This window comes from Rattus norvegicus, chromosome 5 (assembly GCF_021556685.1).
Source record: "Rattus norvegicus strain SHRSP/BbbUtx chromosome 5, alternate assembly SHRSP_T2T, whole genome shotgun sequence".
In the NCBI taxonomy this organism is placed as follows: Eukaryota; Metazoa; Chordata; class Mammalia; order Rodentia; family Muridae; genus Rattus; species Rattus norvegicus.
The window spans coordinates 10,780,508-10,797,972 of record NC_141538.1 but is presented as its reverse complement, the minus strand read 5'-3'; the positions used below and the strand labels follow the sequence as shown (position 1 = coordinate 10,797,972).

The window sequence follows — 17,465 nt, the reverse complement described above, 5'->3', positions numbered from 1 at the left end:
CATTCTGGCATCGGTGGTGGTCAGGCTTTGGCCCAGTGACAGTGTCAGCATCCTTAACCAGAAGGCCATCACAGTGATAATATAGAAACAGGGGGGCCAACTTCTGGCAACTGGGTCTAATTTCTTTGACAGGTAGGCCGTTGGCTGGTGCCAGGGCCTAGATCTCTCATCCATGAGGAGATGGACTTAGTCACTTTTGGCAACCCCAAAGCTGATGTAGAAATTTTTTTTGGCCCCCCGATCTAGGAAGGTCACCTGTGGTTGGCAGAGTAGGCCCTTTTTAGCAGAGGATCAATAATTTAATATTTTCAAGGTCTCTAAGAGGTCCTGGTTTTTTCTTTAGACATTTTTGTTTGGTTTTGTTGTCACCAAGAGATCATTTCTAAACTGTAAATTTTATTATCCCTAAGGAAGCTGGTGATTTTTTTCTCTATGTTTAGGCTTATCCTGGGTATCTTTTAAGACCATAGTTTGAATAGCCTCCCCCCATCCCCTACCTGGGGCAGTTTCTGACCCAGGGTCCCTCTTTTTATAATAATAATTGTTTTTTTTTCTAAGTGGGAGCATTTTGGGCCCTTAGGGCCCATATATATATATATATATATATATATATACACACACACATATATATATATACACATATATACATAGATATACATATATACACACATATATATGTATATATACATATATATACACATATATACATATATGTATCTATCTATCTATACACACACACACACACACACATATATGTTTGTAGATGTCATTTGTTTTAGACATGTCTTATACAGGTAGACCATTGGCCCAGCACCAGGACTAGAATAAGTATATAGATTTCTAGAAGCCATTTGTTTGGATGTCTCTTACAGTCTTCTGGTTTGTCCGTGGCCGCTAACAGGATCTTTCTCAGATCATGAGTCTGTTTCTTTGTGCTCTTTTACCTGTCTTTTTTCCCCTATTCTTCTGTCAATATTAAGCACCTTTTCTGCCATTATCTTTTAGATTCTTTTTTCTTAGTCCTTGAACCTTTGGAGTTTCCTGATGTCTGGTGTTGTCTCGTTAATGAAGGTTAGAGCTATTTCTTTCTTCGCTTGTCTTTGGCCAAATTAGTGGCCTTCTTACAGCCGCTCTGAGACCAGAGCCTGGCAGATTTAAGAGGCTCTCTATCTTTAGTGGTGTTGAAGTCCCAATCTGGGTGGTTAAGTAAAGCCAGGAACAATAGCTGCTGTGTGAGTTCCCCGGTGGGGCCAGGAACCAGTTTTCTGGCCTCTGTGGTGAAGAGAACTTGTAAGAGCTTTTCGAAATCATCTCAAGTAGGCAGATGGGTGAAGAGGACTGTCTCTAAGAGAGTTATCAAGTCTTGAGGGTTGCTTGAAAGACGGAGACTTCTGAGCTCTCTAGTTAAAAACGTCACTAGTAGCAACGGGCCAATAGTGATGAGGTTGGTTTCTCAACCACACAAGGGCAGTACCAGACAGACTCAGGCTCGGAAAAGCCAATCTTATCTATGCTTTATCTTTGGGCAGAGGGACTTGGGGTGGGGTGGGGTGGGGTGGGGATGAGGCAGAGCCTGGAAGAATTTAGTCTGTAGCCCTCCTGGGTTGCCTGCCATCCCAACACAGTATATTGTCTTGATTATTAAGGCTCTGGGTAGGTGGCTACACTGAGTGCCCCAAGGCACAAGGAAGGGAGTGGTTTTCAGCGGGCGGAGACTACATCTGTTCTGACAGTGAGAGAGCCCTTCTCCTGGCACGAAGGGTAACCATTCATTGAGCAAAATAAGTGGCCCTGAGGCTGTTCTAAGGTCCAGTGAGGGAGATATCTGTCCCCTTGGGGCCTCTACCTGCCCAGTGCTCTCTGGAAGCTGCTCTCTCCACTCCGGATGGATGGATGGATCGTACCTGGGAAGTAGACTGTGAGAGTCAGCCGTTTCACTAAAGGACTGAAGTATTCTTAGGCGACCCTTCCATTGAAAACATGGCATTATATAAGATACTTAAAAACCTTTCCTAAATGCCAAATATCGGATGCAACATATGGAAGAGTCCTGAAAGTGGGAATGCCCTGGGACTGACCAGGATTCACAAGGCGTTTGTACCCTGAGGGCTTTTCTGAGTCTCACACATATGATATTCAGTTTTGGTGACTTCCTAGAGTATGGAAGACAGAACTCAAGTGTGAAGGAAGGCAAATGTTAATTACAGGAAGTATGAAATGCTCTAAAAGAAGACAATATAGTTACTGAGAGGTTAAAAGACAAGGCTCAAACCGATACAAGCCCTACTGACATAGTTGTGATAAAGTGAACACTGAGGATTTTTTACCAAACACCATTTTGTTTCTCTTTTGGAGAGTTGGATGAAGAGGGACTGGAGGAAAACTGCGTTTCTGTGTGCCACCTTTTCCTTTTTTCTGAATGGAAAGTGGGTGAGCAGTATCCACTTGGGATAAACTCAGACTGTGTTTTGTGTAGAATTATGACAGTGCGTGCCAGAGGGACAGCTAGGGGAGCTCCGAGGGAAGTCTTCTGGGGGTTGTAGCTCAGTGTCAAGGGAGCTAGAGCAAGGGACTTCTGGGTTCTTTAAGATTTGTAGAACTTAAAAAAAAAGATTTGTAGAACTTTTTAAACCATGTGTATACGTTAATTTGGTGGAGATTAAAGCCAGGCATGGCAGTGTACACTTGTAATCCCAGCACTCAGGAGCTGGAGGCACACAGTTTACCGTGAGTTTAAACTATGCTGGACTACATAGTGAGATCTGTCTCACAAAACAAAACAAAACAAATCCATGCAAATAAATGCCCCAGTATAAAAATACATCACATGGGCAGGAAAGATGGGTTAGCAGTTAAGAGCACTTACTGCTCTTACCCAGGGTCCAGGTTCACATTCTAGAAGCCATGTGATCATCCCTAACTCTAGTTCCAGGAGATCCAATGCCCTCTTCTGGCCTCCACAGGCACCAGGCACATGTAGGCAAAACAGTCATCGATACAAGATTGAAAACATAAAAAAAAGCAAAAAACGAAAACTAGACAATTTAGGAGAAGTATTATAATTAAAGAGTAGGAGAAAAGTTAAGTCAAGATCCTGAGTGTTTTGTGCCAAAATCAAGAGAGGAGAAAGATGTTTGTAAGGAGATTCATCAAGAGACATCACTGGAGATCTGGCTGTGCACATGACCTCAGATACTGCATACACAAAGGGACTCATACTCTATTCTCTGCGACTCTCTTTCTGGTTTCCCTTATATTTGCTTCCCTTTTTAAACCATCCTCTGCTTTGACAGTGAGGTAGCAATGACTTGTATTTCCAGAACAGTAATGACCTTTCGCTCTGCGCTGGGACAAAATAGGTAATGGTGCCAAACCTGTGGAGCTTTGTGAATTTCAGAGCCTGTTTGGTCATGTGACTCAGGGTCTGTGAGTTCTGAAAAGTTATTTTGTCAATGATTTACACTTATAAATTTTCTTTTTAACTGTCTCGTTATCCATTAAGCTATCTCCCAGTGGATTAGGTATGGGAATAAGGTTAAAGCCAAAGAGTGTAGAAAACCAAGACGTACAATTGTAGTGTTTAGTCAAAGTATTATTTACTGAATCTATTCAGGATAATTCTCAAGTAGTATGACACAGTTGATTAGCACACCAACAAATCTCAGACCCATCACTTTCCAGCCTGACGAGTGTCGAATAATATATTTCTTCAAACCTCAGCTGCACTAGTACAATGTGGGAATCTCGAAGAGTTAGTCACATAAGCTACCTGATATGTTGGTGTGTGTTTACACTGTACAGCATGCACGGCACACGCTACTTTACTATTACTGTTACTAAGATCACTGTCCCCACTCCTAAACCAGTGTGTCTTTTTTCTTTTGTAGACATGGTCATCATGGTTTCCTGCTGTGCTATTTCTTGGTCAACTGTCGACTATCAAATAGCTTTAAGAAAATCATTGCCTGATAAAAATCTCCTCAGAGGATTCTGGCCCAAGCTCACGTATCTCTTCTACAAGTTGTTTACCTTGTTATCCTGGATGCTGAGTGTTGTACTTCTGCTCTTTGTGGATGTGAGGACTGTTCTGCTTCTGCTCTTATTTCTGTGGACTGTAGGCTTCATATGGGCATTTATAAATCACACTCAGTTTTGCAATTCTCTAAGTATGGAGTTCTTATACAGGCTGGTGGTTGGATTCATCCTTGTGTTCACGTTTTTTAATATCAAGGGGCAGAATACCAAATGTCCAATGTCTTGCTATTACACTGTAAGGGTGCTTGGCACCCTGGGAATCTTGACTGTGTTCTGGATTTACCCTCTCTCTATTTTTAACTCTGACTATTTTATCCCTATCAGTGCCACCATCGTTCTCTCTCTTCTATTTGGGATTATTTTTCTTGGTGTGTATTATGGAACTTATCACCCAAATATAAATGCAGGGACACAACACGACGAACCTGATGGAGAAGCACCTCAGAGAGATTGTAGAATAAGATATTTTCTAATGGACTAAGTTGTGAATTTATGAGAAATGTCTTTTTTTTTTCATTGCCTAGTAAAGAAAATGTCTGTCATATGTACATGCTGTTACTTAGTTTGTCACTTCTGACTTGAAATGAGTTATGGTACATGGTGAATGAGAAGATAATATTTTAAGGATTAAAATAATTTCTTCTTTGTGTTGCCAAGGATTAGGCCCTGTGCATGTTATCCCACCACTGAGTTGCAACCCCAGACATCTCGCTGGTTTCAAAAGTCTTGAGTATTGAGGTAGTTACTATTCCATCAAGCGAATAAACAGTGAGGCCCATAGTGAGCTTCTCTCCAGCTTTGTCCTCATCGTTCCTAGGACCACTGTCCCCATTGTGGACAACTGCAAGAGGAGGGAAGGACTAGAGCATCTTGTTTCCCCCACCTCTACTCTCTTCAGTCAGCACAGGGCTTTTGAGTTGGAACCGGGGTGATAAAGGGATGGAGGACTATGAAAGCAAACTCTTAGGGTACCCTTACACGAACTTCCTAACTGAGAGACCCAAAGCAGAATCTTAGAAGACTGAAAATTCATTGTTTACTGATTGTACAGTGCTATAGACACATTTTAATGAGTATAGAGTAATTATACACAACAATGGATGTCATTATGTCATACATGACATTATATACTTCAGTCATATTCACCCTGCTTCCTTTCTTGCTCCACCCCTAGTCCTGCTGACCCATCCTTCCCACCTAGCTCCCCTACTTTCACATCTCAGTTTTTGATTCTAAAGCTCAATGAGTTTCAATGTGGTTGTTTACGTGAGCATTGGCAATTTATGTCTCTCTCTTCTAATCAACCATTGACTGACTGTAAATCTTTAGTGGGTCTGGGCCTCTCCACTCTCTCTCCTCACTCCATGACATTGCTGATGGTCTCAGTTTCCTGTAGATAGTTGTGAGTTCAATACATCAGCCACATAACTCCTGAAAGTGAACATTCCACCTCACCCCACTACCCCGCCCCCACCCGCAGCTCTTCCATTCCTTCTGACCCTTCTTTCAGGCTGGTCCCTGAGCCTTGGAGGGGTGACACTGATGTCCCATTACAGCTGGGTACTCAACAGTCATTCATTCTCAGTACTTGACCAGTTATCTGTCTTGGCAGTCACCAGCGAGCACTGCATAAAGAAGCTTCTCTGAGGAAAGCTGATTGCAGCGACGAACTATCAACATGGGCATTTGGAAGGTGACTGACTGATGGGCACAGCACACCTATGGACTGAGATAGCAGTTGCAGCTTCCTTAGGGGCTACCATGTGCCCCAGCTGCAGGCTTGTAACTGGGCTTCCAAAACCAGCTGTGTAATCCCTCTTGTGGAACACGGATCAAATCTTCTTGATATAATATGTCTTTAGTATCTCTGAGAAGTAGTTTTGACTCAGATTTTTCCATTAATTTGGTCACTTTACATCTCAATCACAGTCCCCCTTTCCTCCCATTCCTCCCCCACAAGCCCCTCCCCTTTGCCCTCTCTTCTCTGAGGAGAAGGCTCCTGTTTACCAACCCCCTGTGGCACATTAACTCACTGCAGGACTAGGCACATCTCTCTCACTAAGGCCAGACAAGGCAGCCCAGTTAGGGGACACAATCCACAGGCCAGCAACAGAGTCAGGGGGAGCCCCTGCTCCAGTTATTGAGGGACCCCCATGAAGACTAAGATGTACATCTGCTTACATATGTGCAGGGGTGTGGGGGGTTAGGACTAGGTCCAGTCCATGTGTGCTCTTTGGCTGGTGTTCCGTGTCTGAGAACCCCCATGGGTCCAGGTTAGTTGACTCTGTTGGTCTTCCTATGGAGTCCCTGTCCCTCCAGGTCCTTCAATTCTTTCTCTACTCTTCCACTAGACTCCCCACGCTCTGTCTAATGTTTGGCTGTGGGTGTCTGCATCTGTTTGGGTCAGCTGCTGGGTGGAGCCTCTCAGAGCACAGTTGTGCTAGGTTCTTATCTGCAAGCATGAAGTATCATCAATATTGCCAGACTATCAGAGTATCGTCAATATTGTCAGGATTAGCTCTTTCCCGTGGGATGGGTCTCAGGTCGGGTAAGTCAATGGTAGCCACTCCTTCAGTTTGCACTCCATCTTCGTCTGTGCACCTCTTGTATGGAGGACAAATTTTGAGTTGAAGGCTTTGTGGATGGGTTGCTATTCTTATTTCTTCACTGGGAGTCCTGTCTGGCTACAGAAGGTGGCCACTTCAGCCTCCACATCACCACTGCTAGGAGTCTCAGTGCTTTAAAAGTAAATAGCACTGGGTAAGAACTACCTACTTTTTAGGTTCTCTCTCCTCTCCTCTTCCTATCCTTTTCCTCCTCCTCTTCCTCTTCTTTCCCTTCCCCTTCTCTTCCTCTCCTCTCCCCCCACCCCCTGTTACAGTACAGATGCGTGTGTGAGCCACAGTACAACTTCGATGGTCAAACCCTGCCGTTCACCTTGTTTATTGCTCTGTGTGCCAAGGTGACTGTCTTGAGAGCTCCTGGAGGTTTCTCTGTTGCCTCAGTCTTCCACCTCATAGATGTCTCGAGCACCCCATCATTACAGATGCATGCTTCTGAAGACTGATCCTAGGGCTCTGAACTCGGGCCTTCCTGCTCACTGGACAAGGGTGTTACTGGGAAGGGAAGCAATTGCCCCTCTCGGAGGAGCTGGGGACTCTGTAGTTTACCTTGGGCACACAATTCTAACATGTTTGCCATTAGACCCGAATCTTGTCTGTCTGTCTGTCTGTCTGTCTGTCTGTCTGTCTGTCTGTCTGTCTCTCTCTCCCCAGATATAGAATTTTGGATTGGTAGGGTATCTTTCACCTTTAAAAGTACTTATTTCATTATTAAGTAGTAATTCCATTCACTGGTGATCATTCAAGTCATTATTCCTCTCTGTGTAATATGTTGTTACTTTCTGGTAGTTTTGTTCTGTACTAGTTTGACCAATGAGTGTGGTTTTTTTTCCTTACATTGATCTCAGCTTGCATTTCTTCTAGAAAATGCACATTTTTGGTTTTCACCAAGTTAGGGAGCATCTGACTATTGTTCACATCCTTTTTCTGCTCCTGAACTAAGGTTGTTCACAGTTACACCAGCCGCATTAGTAATGCACTCCACTCCTGCCTCCGTACAACTGGTCCCAGTGTGTCGTCATTAATGTACATTCTTATGCGGCTTCTCAATCTCTGACCTACTTGATCATTGAACAACATCTGAAGCCTAGTTTTCCCAATTAATTTTTTTGTTCCTCACATTAGAATTGTTAATTTAACAATTAGAATGTGTTAATTTATTTTTTCTTCCTTAAATTTTCCATTGTTTGTTCCACTAATCAAAAATTCATATATTATATTATTAGGTTCTAGAATTTTCATGGTTTTCACCATAAGCTTATTTTTTTATATCCTTGATTGTGGTTATAATAAATCCTTTATAGTTTTTTATTCTTCTATTCAGCTCATTCTGGGAATGAGCTTTATTTGTATCTTTTCTTGTGAATGGGACAAATTTTTATGTTTCCTTGTATATGCACACTAATTTTTAATTGTCTTGACTTTACAAATAACCTCTTTCAATGTCTCTTTTTTATTTTAAAAATTGTAATTATATTTATTTGCTTCATGTGTGCATGTGTGTCTGGGGTCCGAGGATAGCTTGTAGGGGTAGGTTCTCTCCTTCCATCAGGTGGGCCCTGGGAATTGAACTTAGGCAGTCAGGCTTGGAGGCAAGCCTCTTTACCTGCTGAGCCATCTTGGCTGCCCCAGACTCCAGGCTCTCTTGATTCTGTGTGTTCCTCACAGTGGTTTACTTTCCTTTTGACAGGAAATTTGAATTAAAATCCTTGAATTCTAGTGTTTTTCTTTAGGTGGTTTGCTTGGAGCATGTTCTTCACGTACGTGATTCAGAATCAGCCACGGACCAAGCGCAATGGAGCGATTTCTCCGCACAGCTGGTGCTGTTTCATTTCCCAGATCCCCTCTCCTTCTTGAGTAGTTTCAGTCACAGCACATTTTGTCACCTGGGCCCTAAAGCCACCGAGACTGTAGACTTTCTACAAGTTTATTTTTATATAAAGATTTCTATTTGTGCTTTTAATTTTTATTTGTGTGTGTGGTGTGTTTTGTGTGTGCATGATGTGTGTGTGTGTTTTGTGTGTGCATGATGTGTGTGTGTGTGTATGTGTGTGTGTGTGTGTGGTTGTCAGTGTATGTGTCTGCATATTTGTGTGGATGACAGAGCTCTCTTCTGGGCATCTTCCTTGACCACATTCCAGGCTCTCTCACTGAGCTTGAGCTCACTAATCTGAGCAGTCCGCGTGGCCAGTGAGCATTATGGACTTGCCTGTCTCTGCTCCCCCAGCCACATTTGCAAGGCTCCAGGAGTGCACACTTAGCTCCCAGCTCTATCTGGGGTCTCTGTGCTGTTTCTTGTTTTGAAAGTCAACGTCTTCCTGTTGATTTTGCTTGTCATTCAACTGCTTTGAGGTATTTCTTATTTGTGAGAGTTGTAAATAGCCACAATTGCATTTTTATTCATTTTAGCATTTTCTGAAACAGTTGCCAATTCATTATAATATTACCTTAAATATCTCATTTAAACTGTTCTTAGTTAACCACTAATTCTCTTATGTCCACATATCTAACCCTCATATGGCGACAGAACACTGAATAGCCTAACAGAACAAGGGCATTTAGGATGCAGTCCTCTTTCAGGCTGCTTGGAAAGCCAGGAACCAAGACTGCAGGACTGGGACCACTGGTCAAAATGATAGAATCTGAGCTGGATCCCGGGACCTGGGTGAAACTTGACGAAAGATTCAGAGTACCATCAGTTCGAGGCTTTCAATAACGAGCAAACACACACCACTCTCCTCTGTCCCTTAAGAATCAATCCAAAATGAGATTGCAAGTTACCTGCACAGGAAAATCACCTCCTGGAAGTTATTTGTTGTAGAAACAAGAAATAGTGTAAACTTACCTAAAACGTGGGTTACCATAATGCTGTCTCTCTGACCGTTGGCCACCTCAGCCCTAGGAAGAGTGGCCGGTGCAGTGGTCCTGTTGCCCAGGCTAACCATTTTTCTGGAGACCATCTGGCTTTACTTTGTACTTAAGCACTTCCTGTCTTCCTGTGCGCTGGTCTGTGTGCCCTGAGGAGAGGGCTGGGGGGAGGTCCTAGAGTGTAGGCAATCCTGCTGGGATTCAGCTCTTTCACCTCAAGTCCAGTTGCTTCCTGTGGGGCTACGCAGTCTTTATCTGGTTAGGGTTACTGTGAGAAGCCTAGAGCCGATGCTGTTATACATGCTTTGAACTGGTCAAGTTGCTTATTTGATATAATATACTTTATCAATGTCTGCCCAAGTGATTTTTAGTTTTGGCATAAGCTAGAGCTGAACAATACAATTCGTCGTTTATTTAAATAAGTAGCTAGATCCTAGTTAGATGCTTTGCCTAGTTTGCCCACTCTAAAGGTGAATTTTTAATACCTAATAAATTTATTTTTATCTGTTTATCTTGTTTCCTGTGTGTTTCGCTTATGGCTTATAGCACCTTAAATTTATTTTAAGATGTTAAAATACTAGGTTTTAAGCCCTTTCTTGGTAACCCTACATATATAAAGGGCTTTTTGAAGTTCAGGAAGTAGAGGCTAAAGAGATGACTCATCCGGTTGAAATGCCTGCCACCCGGGATGTCCTGGGACCCATGTGGTGGAGAAAAGAGAGAACCAAAGCCTGAAAGTTAGTCTCATGCCCCCGTGCATACCTCCCAACACACACACACACACACACACACACACACACACACACACACACACACACGCACACGCACACGCACATACGAGCACACAAAAGAGACTAATGAACGATGCTCTTACTAAAGGACATCCACATATGCCTACATCTTCATGTTGACTGTAAATATGGATGCGTTCCTCTTAGAACGATGCCTTACAAGCTTTAGCTGGTATCAGATCACTCGGACAGCCACTAAAGAAGACCGATAAATGTCACCTCCAGAGATCAACGTGAGGCTTGAACTTGGAGCTCTTAAGTCCTCAGGCGCTGTTGATGCTAGAGAACCACCCCTTCAAGTTCTAAAAGACAGCTGTCAAGCACTGCTTCCATAGTAACCACTAGAGGGCGACAGAATCACAGAGAAATTGGACGCACTGCTTTACTTTCCTTTTTTTCCCCTCCTGATAACTTGTTACTTCCACAAGCCATGAGACTATAAAACTACGCAAGTTGCTTTCCCCATGTAGTGTAGAGCAGAGTTTGTGTTTGTGACTCAGTGGGAATAGCATGTCTCTCAGTCTGGTCAATGCCTATTAAATGCCTGTAATACAGTCAGACACGAACCTTTCTGGATAACATCTGTACACCTATTTAGTAGTCTTTAAGGGTTAATAGAAACTATTTGATGTTTCCAGATACACTCCATTTTGATATTAGATCTATTTTATTAAGAGGAAAATTAGATATGTGTTGTGTGGTATGTATTGCTTTCATTTTGTGAATAAAAGCTGAAATGTGTTTTAAAAATATTGACTTTTTTTGTATAAGGAACCAAGTGTACAGAGGTTAAATGTCACAGAATATAGTGAGCTCACTCACAACTCCTTTATACCTTGCATAGCAGAGAGGAGGAAAGACACGGAAAGATGTCTGTCAGAATGTCCAATGTTCATTTTGTCTGGTCTGGGGTAGAAACTATCTTATTGACGCTGTTACTCTTTTAAAATCCTCTTTTGGTAGATAGCTGTAAACACTTGTGCTGGGTTATATTGGCTATCAACTTGACAGGATCTAGTGTCATCTAGGGGACAAATGTCTGGGCATATATGAAGGAGATCTGGGGGACACGTGGACATGTATGCAGGGGCAGTCATCCAGGGACGAGTGTCTGGGCATAGATGCAGGAGCTCTTCTATATTTGATTGACCCGGGTGGGAAGACTCTATTTGCTGGACAGAATTAAAAGGACAAAGCAAACTGACTCTCAGTGCTCACTGATCTCTGCTTCCTGACTGTGGGTGCGAGTGAGACTGCCACCCGGCCTTCTGTGTCAGGACGGAGCACTGCCACCCGGCCTTCTGTGTCAGGACGGAGCACTGTCACCCGGCCTTCTGTGTCAGGACAGAGCACTGCCACCCGGCCTTCTGTGTCAGGACGGAGCACTGCCACCCGGCCTTCTGTGTCAGGACAGAGCACTGCCACCCGGCCTTCTGTGTCAGGACGGAGCACTGCCACCCGGCCTTCTGTGTCAGGACGGACTGTGCTCTTGGGAGTTGTAGGTCAAGATAAACCCTTCCCTTTTGTCATGAGATTTGTTGTAGTATGAAACAAGTAACTAATACAACACCTTCTTAATTAGTGACTTGACCAGCAATTACTCTCAGTTGTATTATAAAATTCAACATTTTAATGAGCATATACTAGTTGTACATAACAGTGGGTTTCATTGTAATCATTTATGCATGTACACGTTGTTTTCGACCGTATTGCCCCCTGACCCTGACTGGTCCTCCTACATTGGTTGTAAACTTTCCTCTTTTCCTCTAGCCCCTCCGACTTTCATGTCTCCTCCCTTTTTATATACACATTACCTTTATTCCATAATGAGTAACATGCTGAGAAAACAGAGCATGTGTGTGCCAATTCTTGCAACCACGACAATTGCTATTGTGTGATTGCCATTAGCTGTGTTAATTGGGTGGGAATTTAGTCAGGGCTGTACACAGGTATAATGCAGTCACCCTCGAGATATGATTCTGTAAAAGATGGGGATCCTGCGTACTGACTGGTCTCATGCCACGACATCTTAGACATCATAACTCGTTTAAGATGCCCTCCCTCTTTCTAGCTCTTACACACTCCTAAACTTTATCGGTTCTTCTGTATGACCCCGGGCCCAGATTCACAATTCTTTCTCTCTCTTTTGGGGACGGGCTCCCTCAGCTCTTTCTTTGCTGTTTGATGCTGAACTTCCTAGTTTGTCCCTCTGCCACGATACCTGTCTCAGCCAGAGATTCCTGTGGACAGCGTGCTGCTGGGACGCTCGCTGTTCATTGCTGCCCTGCTTGGACACCATCCATCCATTGATGGTTCTCACACGGTAAGCTGCCAGGGCCAGGCAGGTTTACAAACAAAGAGATAAAGAATGCTGATTGAAGACTTCCCATGTTGTTGGTCAACCCAGCTTTTGGAGCAGTTTGAGTGGCAACTGCAAAGCTACCTGGAACAGGAATCAGTGTGGTCCCCAGAATCAAGCTGATGAAAATGCAGAGAAATTCCTTTTTCCAGGCCTCTCCTAAGACCCAGAGCTGAGCAGCCACATGCTTACATGTTAGGTCTTTCTGTAAAATAGCCCAGCCTAAGGCATTTTACTACAAGGTCTAGCGGAAGCCGACTCTCCACTCTGTTCACTTCTGTCAAGTGGCATCGGGAAACCAGGGGTTTTGAGGACCACTGTTTAAGGGAGGCTGCTGTGAGGACACATTTGGCTGGGGGCATACTGGAAAAATATTCGTGTAACTTTTAGACATGTCCGTGTGGCGTTAAGTCTATGCAAGGCTTTTATTGAAGGACAAGCTACCAGGTGTCTTACACCCATGGAGCTAGCAGACCTGACTGTCAGGAAACACCAGCAGAGGGAGCACCATGGCAGAAAAATATCCTCAGCCTCTAAACTACCTGTCCTATCCAATCCCATTCCGTCCCTTTCTTTTCCTTTCCTTTCTTTTCCTTTCCTTTCCTCTCCTCTCCTCTCCTCTCCTCTCCTCTCCTCTCCTCTCCTCTCCTCTCCTCTCCTCTCCTCTCCTCTCCTTTCCTCCACCTCTCTCTTTCTCCCTCCTTCCCTCCCTCCCTCTCTCCCTCTTTTCCTTCCTTCCTGATCCAGTCCAGTTTTACTAGGATTGCTTACAGATGCATAGATGAGATTTGAGTTTAGGTGTATGGTCATCTTAACATCTACATCATTAAAGACAGTGTGACTCTCTGTTCCATTAACCACAACTACAAATAAACCCTCAGGGAGGGCAAAGATATCCTGAGGCCCTTCCCCATATGATAGGAGGCTGGCAGGCTATTGCGAGCTCAGGAGTGCACCAGCTTTGTCATGCCTGGAAGTCAGCGTGAACACCAATTTCCATCCTTCCTCTGGCTCTCAGTATTTTTGCTCCTTCTTCTGCCATGTTCGCTAGGCCCTGGAGGGGATAGTATAGATATCCCATTTGGGGCCGAGCATTCAGTAGTCATTGGCACCACTTTGACCAGATTCACCACTGCAAAAAGCTTCTTTGAATTGATAGAAAAGCTCTATCAATCTCTGGCTATTAATATTAATAGATATGGTTACCGAGCCTCCAGCTCATTTCTAGCTTGACTTCTGTAGGTCATGTAACAGCAATAGGCTCCTAACAACTAGTTATGATGGAAATGCAAAAGAAACTGCAATATCCTTATTATCTGAGAGCCCCAGGACCGTCCTTACCAAGGAGTTGTGGGGAGGCAGCTCGCCCATGACATTGAGATTTTCAATTAAGAGCCAAGGCTTCTGGAAACACTTATCTACTCATGCAGGGCACCTCCATTCCAACTTTTTAAAATTTTTATTAGCTTACCAAGTGTCAAACTATTGGAGAACTTTAATATAAATCCAAAACCCAAGTTGGACTCTTGGAGTTGGGGTGGTTCTAGTAGTAGCGATGATACTGATGTCTGTTATTACTGTTGTGATGCTTCTGAGGTACTACGTGCAGCAATACCTTAAGAATTCTTAGCAGTCCTCCAAATCTTTTATTTTTGAGGTTTTTCCTTCAGTATACTGTATTTTTGAGCATGGTTTTGATGCTATGTTATGTACTTATAAAACTTATGTATGGAATAATAATTATATGAAAACTGGAAATAAAACAAGTTTAATACTTTTGCATAAACATATTAGTTTTCATTGGAATGCTGCATGCTGCCTGTTTTTCCTGACAGGTGGAAAATGTAGTATACAGATACTTTATTTTATTTTTTGAGAAACATTCTCTCTATGTAGACCAGGCTGACCTCCAATTCAGAGAGACCAGCCTACCTCTGTCTTCCAAATGCTGAGAATAAAAACATGTGCCACCATGCCTGGCCTACAGCACTACTAATAAGGCAGCATATAATGAATGAGCTAATGAAGAAAGCTTAGATGCCAAGTCAGTTCCTAGCATTTGAAGGATTCTAAAATCTCTGTGGTGTATGTATGCATGCAGATACTTAGATGCCTAGTAGATTTCTTTCAATGTATAGTGATATAGTTATCTTTATTACATTTTTTCCTGGATCATAGGTTTCTGGAGTTATGGTCTCTCTAAGATTATTCACCTAAAAAAGTCCAATTTGTATTTTATTTTGTGTGTGGTTGTGTGTTTGTAAACTCAAGGATAGCCTTCTTGAGTAAGGGATAACTCTGCATAGTGTGCACACAGTTGTCTATTAGTAGTAGAAAGCTATTAATCCCTAGAAAAGTGAATATGGGCTCAGCTGGTAAAGTGCTTGCTTGGCATGCACAAAGTCCCATGTTTAACACTCAACACTATATAAATGGGCCTGGTGAAACACAACTGTGATCCAGAACTCAAGAGTGGAGAAATGAAGATAAGAAGTTCAAGATTAACCATGAATATCTGGTGAATTTGAAGCAAGTGTAGATGACACGAAGCTCTCAAAAACAAAAACAAAAACAAAAACAAAACAAAACCATAATGTGGTGCATTTGGTTTTGGGGTTGCTGTGGCAGAATATTGATCACAAACTACTTGGGGGAAGTAAGGGTTTACTTACCTTGCGATTTATAGTCATTCATTGAGGGAAGCCAAGGAAGGAACTCAGAGCAGGAGCTTGAAACAGAGATCACAGAATCACAGAGGAACATTGCCTACTAACTTTCTCCTCCTGGCTTGAGCTCAGCTAGCATTCTTGTGCAACAAAGATTATCTGCTAAGGGATGACACCACCCACAGTAGGCGGGGCTTTCACACATCAATCAGTAGTTCAGAAAGTGACCCACAGATATTTACACAGGCTAATCTGATGGAGGTAATTCTTCAGTTGAGATCCCCTTCTCTAGGTTTATGTTATGTTGAGAGCAGTCATGACAGGGGAAATGAATTAGTCTATTCGTATGTCTTCCTGAGGGCTGACTATAGTATTCAAGATGGTGTTAGAATGTCTTAATAACTGCTAATATTGCTTAACTAATAGGCCACTATTCCAGAGAAGGATTTATGTTTTCTTGGTGGTTCATAGGTTGAAAACTAGTTTCTAAAGAACTGTAGATGACGTAACATTTTGATATTCTTCAGGAATATGAAAATGGCAGTTGCCGCCTGTTCTTTTCCTAAAATCGCTTTATCTATATATAAGTCATGCACCACACAGTTCATCTATTTAGAGTCCTTTGACTTCATCTTTTCCTGAACTTCAGCCATCTCTCTCTGCAGTCAGTCTGGGAACGATTTGCCACCTCAGAAAGAAACTCTTAGCATCAACTATCATGTTTGACATGGTTAATTTTACATGCCAGCATAGCCTAGACCATCAGGAATATGTGGCCAAACATTTTTATTGTTTGTATGAATATTTTTGGATGACATTAGCAATTAATTAACTTGAAACACATCATTTCCCTTCTCTTAATGTGGGCTGGCTTCATCTAATTGAGGGGGATTTAGATGGGTAGTATATTGATCTCTGTTAGATAAGAAAATATCCTTGTATCCTTGCTCCCCTCAGTGATAGACTGTGATTTCTAACTGTAAGCCAAAGAAACCATTTCCTTCCCAAGTTGCTTTTGGTCATGGTATTTTTTCATACCAATGAAAAGTGAGTCAGGACAGCTGTCATTATACTATTCATAGATGTGCTTGACAACTGTCTATTGGCCTGGCACTATGTAGATGTCTATACATTTTCTTGTTTGTGAGAATTTAGGGCCATTCAGGCACCTATTTAATCAGATTTTTTTTAACTTGAGTCTATCCAGATGATGTATAATCAAAGATGCCCTGAAAGACTGCGCTAGATTGAATATGTTTGGCCTATGGGAAGTAGCACTATTAAGAATCATGACCTTGTTGGAATAGGTGTGGCCTTGTGTCACATTGGGGGTGGGCTTTTAGAGCCTCCTCCTGACTGCCTGTGGAAGACAGTCTTTTCTTGGCTGCCTTTGGATCAAGATGTAGAACTCTCAGCTTATAAGAGTTGTAAGATCATGGTGTTGCTTCACTGCAAGGGAAACCCAAACTAAGACAGAGACTGAGTTCACAGTTCAGATATTCTAAATATTGTTCTAGGATGCAATTTCTGGCATTTTTTGTTTCCCTTTCACAATTAATGACTGTTTTAAGGCATTTTTAAAGGTTCAAGGTATCTTCAGCTCACTTTTTAAGTAGACAGATCTGCATTTAGATTTATCAAGCAAGTGTCCCACACTTAGAGCTCTGCTCCCCCTCTGTAGGTCATCAACAGGACTGACTGGTGATAATAATACAAGAGGTCAAACCTAGCCACTAAGATATTTCTGCATTGGCCTATGCCAGTTGTGGTTGTTTGGGCTGAATTATACTGAGATCTATCTAGCAACCTGCTACAGGTCAGGCTTCTTCTGTCTCACTAAACAATGATATACAAACCAAAAAATATCCAGAGCCTTTTAAACTTTACTATATTGGAAAGATAAACTTTCTCTTTTCAAAGCAGAGTTTACTCATACATTTTAAAGAAGTCATATTTATTATCCTCTTAATAAATGTATCCATTGCCTTCATAGGAAGCAAAATGCACTCCGTTAAGGAATTATAACAGGAAAAGCTCTCCAACAGAGTCTCACTGAATAATCCTGGTGCATCAAGAGAATCTTTAGACTGCATTTTATTTGTGCAGGTTTATTTATTCAGGTGTG

The 17,465-nt window shown here is 42.5% G+C and overlaps 1 protein-coding gene across 2 annotated transcripts in view; it reads left to right on the top strand.

Moving 5' to 3' along the window:
* The window catches only part of Xkr9 (XK related 9), a 28,740-nt gene extending 23,925 nt beyond the window's left edge, over positions 1-4,815 (top strand). For both annotated transcript variants that reach the window (NM_001012229.1, XM_087550400.1), the window contains 1 exon segment: positions 3,888-4,815. In NM_001012229.1, the coding sequence (NP_001012229.1) occupies positions 3,888-4,516 (629 nt within the window). In that variant the 3' untranslated portion in view covers positions 4,517-4,815.
* Positions 4,816-17,465: the final 12,650 nt, after the last annotated feature.